We start from the raw sequence: 6,280 nt of genomic DNA on the forward strand, positions 1-6,280 counted from the left end.
TCCTCTGACAATAACCTAACATGGATGCTTAAGCTTAAAACTCATAACAGTTAATTATCCCAGGTGGCTACATCTAAGCACTAAACAGAACATCAGGACGCTTAACTACCCAGTAGTAATTCAGACAACAACACACACACACACACACACACACACACACACTCTCTCTCTCTCTCTCTCTCCCCAATTTTCATTTCAAAGGGGCTTTATTTTTTGCACGTTTTAAGAACAATATTTCCAAAGCATCTTACCCAAACTTTCAGACATTAACAATAATTTAACAAACATACACACAACATCAAGATTGATGTACAACAATTTAGATTTACATTAATTATATATACCATATATACAGGGTGGGTGTGTAACTCGCTGTCCCTTAGGTTGTGGCATGTTGATATATATTGGGTAGCAGATCGCTCCTTCTCCAAACAGTATTTTGCATTTTGATATTATCTCCCTCTCTCTGAGGTGTGGCTGACGGAAGAGTCAGTGTCTTGTTAGCAGGACGTCACTGGTTAAATTCCCCTGGTATGTAAATCACAGTGTCGTTGGCGGAGGTAATGAAACCAAAACTGGTCTTGATGTGCTGATCGGCACCTTGCATGGCATCTGCAACCATCAGTGTATGAATGTATGTAAGAATTACTGTAAAACAATTTGGGCAAAAGCTGCTGTTACATTGCATAAATGTAAATTTAATGTCTTGGTTTTATCAAAAGATGATGCCAGGAGAAGAACATTTTTAGAGCCAGAGCCACATTTTACAGCTGAGGCGTTATTCTTGCAACATTCTCCAGCCTTTTTCCCCCAATCAATCCAGGCACACCCGCACCTAAACTACAACCACTACTATACCACATAACAATTCTTAGTTTCAGTTTGTTGTGATAACGACAGAAGAAGTAGTGACTTTAAATTACCTTTAATGGACAGGTCATGGTTTATCAAAATCAGACATGAAAAAGAAAACAAGTAAACGCTGTACAACCAAAACATGGCGAGGTGCTCTGATGAGCAGCCAATGACTTCACAAACCAAAAAACAAGACGTTTTTCTGCATCACGATATCTTCTGAAAGACAAACACCAGGTAGATACCTACAAAGAAGAGGGCAAGGTGAAGCTGAGTCAGGCATCGAGTCATCACAGGCAGCAAATGTTTTACTCATCGCTTGATGTGAATGTGCTGATTGGATCCAGTTAAAAAACTACAATTATTTCTACCAAGAACGTTTGCTGGGTTGTTTTACATGTAAATGACATTTAACATCAATAACTGCACATCTTCATCACAGGATGATGATAAAAATAATTTACTTATATCACCCCTGGATACGCATGTGGATGTTTCATCACCTCTTATCATGACAATAAGATCATGACAAGATGGAGATTATGAATACTTACTGGTAGCTTCCCACTCTGATCTGCTCAGCGTCCCCTGCACACAATAAACAACACCGTCAGACGAAACAGGACTGCACCGGATTAAACAAGAATAGAAGTATGTAAATCAGAAAACCCACCAGTGGGAGTTTGACACCAGCTCTACCACAATGTTCTTTAGCATGGCAGTACTCTCCTCTGCTGTCTGTAGCCTGCTGACCTCCATCCTCAGTGGGAAATGGCTGAAAATAAAACAAACAATTGTGAAACATAACTTATACAAGTAGTACACAAGTATGTGACTATTACATGGAAAAGTGTTTGATACAACTTAAAAATAGTGTTTCTGTAACACTTTTTACCTCCAGAGCCATCATCTTCATCATGAGGCTGCGATGCTGCTCCTTCTTCACTTTCTCTTCAAAGAACTCAGAGAATCTCTGTTTCAAGACCAGGCGCATGTTGTAACGCTTTGCCATGCTGACACAAACGCAAAGACAGAAGAGTACAGTTGAATCTTTGCATGACTCAGTGAAGTACAGACATTTTGCCCGAGTGGAGTAACTTCCGTCTGTGCAGTCATCAGTTCTAAAGACACACCTACGCTGTTACTATTATAGTCCAGAATCAGAAAGACTACTTTAGTATTGAAATTACCACAAACATTGCGGACATTATGATGAGGTGTTGACATTACTAATAACTTCTCACTGTTCAAAGAGAGGAAAGTAGACAAGGAACTCTGGAACGTTGACAACATCTTCAAGGCTGAAGTGATACTGGCATTTGAAGAGTGGATAAGAGCCTTTGGACTGAAAGGAGACTTTAAAAACCTCATTCCCAAATGACAGAGAGTCTGATGCCTCCAAACGTTTACTGTCAAAAGGGAGCAGAAAAACAAGGAGAGAAGAAACACATTAACATTGTGTCAACTCAAATTACCCAAAAGCAACAGCCTCTACAAGTAAACACAGCATTTAATTAATTGTATCATCATTTTGCAGATTGCAGATACCAATTTAACAACATCATCAGTCAGTGTTCTTACACAAGCTCGAAGGCATCAGGGGTTGTTCCAATGAAGAAACCACCAGGTTTCAGACGCTTGCAGGCATTTCTCAGCATCATGTCAGCCTTCTGTTCGCTTTCAAATGAATAATGATATACAAACTGACAGCTGCAGATATCAAACATCAGCTCTGGATCATCCAGCTTCTCTGACAAAACCTCCTGCAGACACAGATCAAAAGAGTTAGTCAAACATTTACGCTACTTCAAAGTGACGGACCATGTGTGTGAAGAAACTACAAACACTCAGAAGACACTAGTTATTATTCAAATACACAATACTACTAATCCATGACTCCTGCCTAACCCTGAAAACAACCCCTGACAACTGACAGTCATTGTGTGCGGGAATATCGAGCTGCATCGACTGTACTTCTACCTTGGTGCAGTCTACAATGATGAAGTGATGTGTGTGTCGTAGATCTACCTTGGTGCAGTCTGCAGTGATAAACTGGGCGCTGAAGATTTTGTCATTGGCGTGACTTTTCTTCTTCATGTCTTCATAGCGACTCTGACACTGCTCCACTGACACTCCTGCTATATCTGAAAATAAATATTGATTATCAATTTATTTCATGTACAACAAATCTGTACACGTGATAGTGGAAAGGCCAATCAATAATTACTTGTTGTTAATTCCTTTTATTGCTTATTGAGTATTATTTCTGTATATTTGAAGTAGGTAATAAACAGTTGATCAATAATCACTGATTACCAGCACAGACGAGGTGATTGATACCTCCTCTCCTCCATTTCAAGAGGTCGCCTCCTTTCCCACAGCCAAGGTCCAACACAGACACCTGCTGAGACCCCGCCCCACGTACCTGCTCCAGGATCTCGCCTGTCAACCAAACATACAGCCCATCAGCTTTAAAATAACTAACTTAACACACCTGCTGGTGATTGGTGATGACTTTCTATATTGATCACAGTTACAGAGTTCGGGTCAGGCATAACCTCCTGTTGACACTGACTGACTCTGTTGTCACTGCTTGATAAGACTTGTTGCATAATAATCAGTTACCAATCAGGACGCTCTTCAGCCAGTTGTTGAAGTTCCTCATAAAGAAGATTCTGCTTCGACTTCGTGCAGCCAGACCGACTTCCTGAAGACTGTTGTAGTGACTTGCCACCTTCACACTGTGATCATTCACCTGCAAGATGAATAGCAGACAAACAGACAGGTCACTGCCGAGAGGACGATGCTGCTGTCAGACAGGAGGTATCTTTAAAGGAGTTATCTGTCCTATCTGGATTACGAGAGCAAGACACAGAAGATTTCTTTTCTACTTTACTTCATGAGCAGGAGGAGGAAAAACATGTTACTCTACACCACTGAGAGCAGCTTTGATTATCTATCAGTTCAGACCAAACTGACTGATTGATGATGAGACTTTAATTGTACCATCTTTTTGTTGTGTGAGTCGTCCTCTTCCTCCTCATGTCTCCTCTTCATCCCAGCCTTCTGCCCCCCTCCTCCTCCTCCTCCTCCTTCCTTCACAGTGTTCATGTCAGACTGAAGCTCCATCACTGAAAACAACAACATGATTCAGTGAAACATGTCCGGCACTTTTCTGTTTCATCTATGTCAACAACTGACTCTGTTAGAATTACAGGAAGACTTTCCATGACAACTAACAGGAATTCATGTGACTACATAACGTGGGAGTATGGAGGTTACAATAATCCTGTCTCAAAGATTTATTTATTAATTGTGTAAATAACTGGCAGGTTGATCAATCATTTTAATAATCGCTAGTTGTCGCTCCACTCTTACAGAAACTGTTGGTTCAGCTAATACGTTATTTATCAGCTGCTTTTTCACAGAACACAGCATTACTCAGATCAGTGCGTTGCCACTTTCGGCTTCCGTAGACACAGAGCTGACTTTATTGATAAAAAAAAGAAAAGAAAAAAGAAACAAACACACAAAGGAAGATGTTTGATGTTAATCACTAATGTTTGAACGGCTAACGTTAGCTGTTAGCAGACCTACAGCTCGTCAGGCTAAATAAAACAACAGTGTATTCCGACTGAACTGGAAACACGCGACCAAATCTAACAGTTCTGTTGATAATAAACAAACGACCAAACTCACCGTGAACGTGACAAACGGCAGCTTAAAAGCAACAAACAAACAAACAAGACACTCACAGCGCTCTGCAGACACGACGCGTGCGCTCTGGATTACTTCCGGCTGTGTACACAGGATATCGCTCCCCCAGAAACAAAGCGGAAATTAAAATCGCTCTTTGTTTAAGAAGCTTTAATCACTGCTTCGTTTCCTCATTTTTTACAGTAACACACTGTTATATTATATTATACTGTGATATTATATCATTATCATTATGTAATTATTTCTGTTACTGTTGTTATGGAAATACGAGATGTGGCTGCATGACGTCATCTCCCCGCCAGAGGCCGCCAGCAGTGCTTACAAAATGAATTAATCTGGTTTATTTATCAAGTACAATCATATCAGATGAATTCAGTTACTGTACTCCAACGTAAAGAATGTCTGCTGATAATAACAATGATAATAATAATTATCATCATAACAATAACAATAATAACCACAATAATATTATCTACTAAAAGAATAACAACAATAATAATAACAATGATAACATGTGAGCCTCCTTTCATTCTGCTACGTGTTTATTCTGAACATCAAATACTAACATATGACAGCAAACAGTTTGAAAAAAGTTGATCAACAAACACTATCACAAGTGATATTGATAATGAATGTAACTTAATTTACTCAAGTATTGTAACTGGGCACATATTTAAGGTACTTGTATTCTCCTGAGGATTTCCATTTTATACTGTATATAACTGTACACTCTTACTCCACCACACATTACATGTATATACTGCACAGTATTTTTACTCCACTACACATTACAGGTAAATGCTGTACAGTACTTTTGCTCGACTACATATTATAGGTAAATACTATAGAGTACTTTTACTCCAATACATATTACTGACTTGTGAATTCAGTAGATTTATGTTTTCCAGTTGGTGAATTTTAATGAATGTTTTAGGGTTCGAGGTCTAATGTTGGTGATGGACTAAGAGATCACGCTCTCCTTCACGTTCTTCAGCTGAAGTTTCTCTTTAAAAACCTTCTTGGATTAAAATGCATCTTCACTGAGCTGAGAAAAGATTCAAGATTTGGACACACCACAAACACACGTTGATTGTTTAGACCATGATGCACTACTATATATAAAGGAGCTCCACCTTCTAAATGTTCAGCAGTAAAAGGACATATCAATGCAGCAGGAATGTGAATCCACAAACATCACATACAAAAACAGATTACTGCAGAATGAGCCATTTTACTTTGAGTGCTTTAGATCAATATTGTTGATAATACTTAAATATTTTCACCTCAGGTGTCATGTGAAACTGTTCTAACTTTGTGTGAGTGTGAGTTTTAATAAGAAACACTGACTTCAGTTTTAAAACAGACTTCAACAGAAAGTGAACTTTTACAGGTGTACTCAAGGTGGACGCAGCTTCCAGGAGGTTGTAAATGTTTGTAAAATGAACCTGATTATTAACTGACGGTGTCTCATATTAACATCTGTTTCTGGTGTTTTAAACATTATTAAACTATAAATTGAAGGTCAAACGAAGCCGCTCACTGTGTCTGTGACGATATGGTCAGTGTTGTTGTTTCAAACTGCATGAGTTGATGCTCACAGATTCACTGTGCTTCAGTTTCATATCAGTTGATCCTGGATCAGTTTCACACAGTGATCCTGTCTGGTATGTCTGAAATTCATCCTGCTGATGGAGATCTGAGCGATGAG

At 39.1% G+C, this 6,280-nt stretch overlaps 1 protein-coding gene across 2 annotated transcripts; it reads right to left on the reverse strand.

The window, feature by feature from the left end:
• Positions 1-906: 906 nt before the first annotated feature.
• On the reverse strand, positions 907-4,629 carry rnmt (RNA (guanine-7-) methyltransferase). Of its 2 annotated transcripts, none has more exons than XM_037089296.1 (11): positions 4,611-4,629; positions 3,862-3,986; positions 3,481-3,610; positions 3,196-3,297; positions 2,884-2,999; positions 2,437-2,618; positions 2,100-2,264; positions 1,751-1,868; positions 1,529-1,630; positions 1,410-1,443; positions 907-1,100 (listed from the first exon to the last, which is right to left on the reverse strand). In XM_037089296.1, the coding sequence occupies exons 2-11, from the start codon at positions 3,982-3,984 to the stop codon at positions 1,063-1,065; spliced, it is 1,110 nt and encodes a 369-aa protein (XP_036945191.1). In that variant the 5' UTR covers positions 3,985-3,986; positions 4,611-4,629; the 3' UTR covers positions 907-1,062. The 2 variants fall into 2 exon arrangements, with proteins under 2 accessions (XP_036945191.1, XP_036945183.1); XM_037089288.1 differs by having other exon boundaries at positions 3,172-3,297.
• Positions 4,630-6,280: the final 1,651 nt, after the last annotated feature.

This window comes from Acanthopagrus latus, chromosome 3, assembly GCF_904848185.1.
Source record: "Acanthopagrus latus isolate v.2019 chromosome 3, fAcaLat1.1, whole genome shotgun sequence".
Classification (NCBI taxonomy): domain Eukaryota; kingdom Metazoa; phylum Chordata; class Actinopteri; order Spariformes; family Sparidae; genus Acanthopagrus; species Acanthopagrus latus.

What these genes read in the sequence shown, in the direction of transcription:
- rnmt (XM_037089288.1), bottom strand. Translation starts at nt 3,984, where the DNA reads ATGGAGCTTCAGTCTGACATGAACACTGTGAAGGAAGGAGGAGGAGGA. An exon ending in ACTCACACAACAAAAAGATG is followed by an intron (nt 3,611 to 3,861) that starts GTACAATTAAAG and finishes TTCATCTTGCAG; the next exon opens with GTGAATGATCACAGTGTGAA. An exon ending in CTGGTGTCAAACTCCCACTG is followed by an intron (nt 1,444 to 1,528) that starts GTGGGTTTTCTG and finishes TATTGTGTGCAG; the next exon opens with GGGACGCTGAGCAGATCAGA.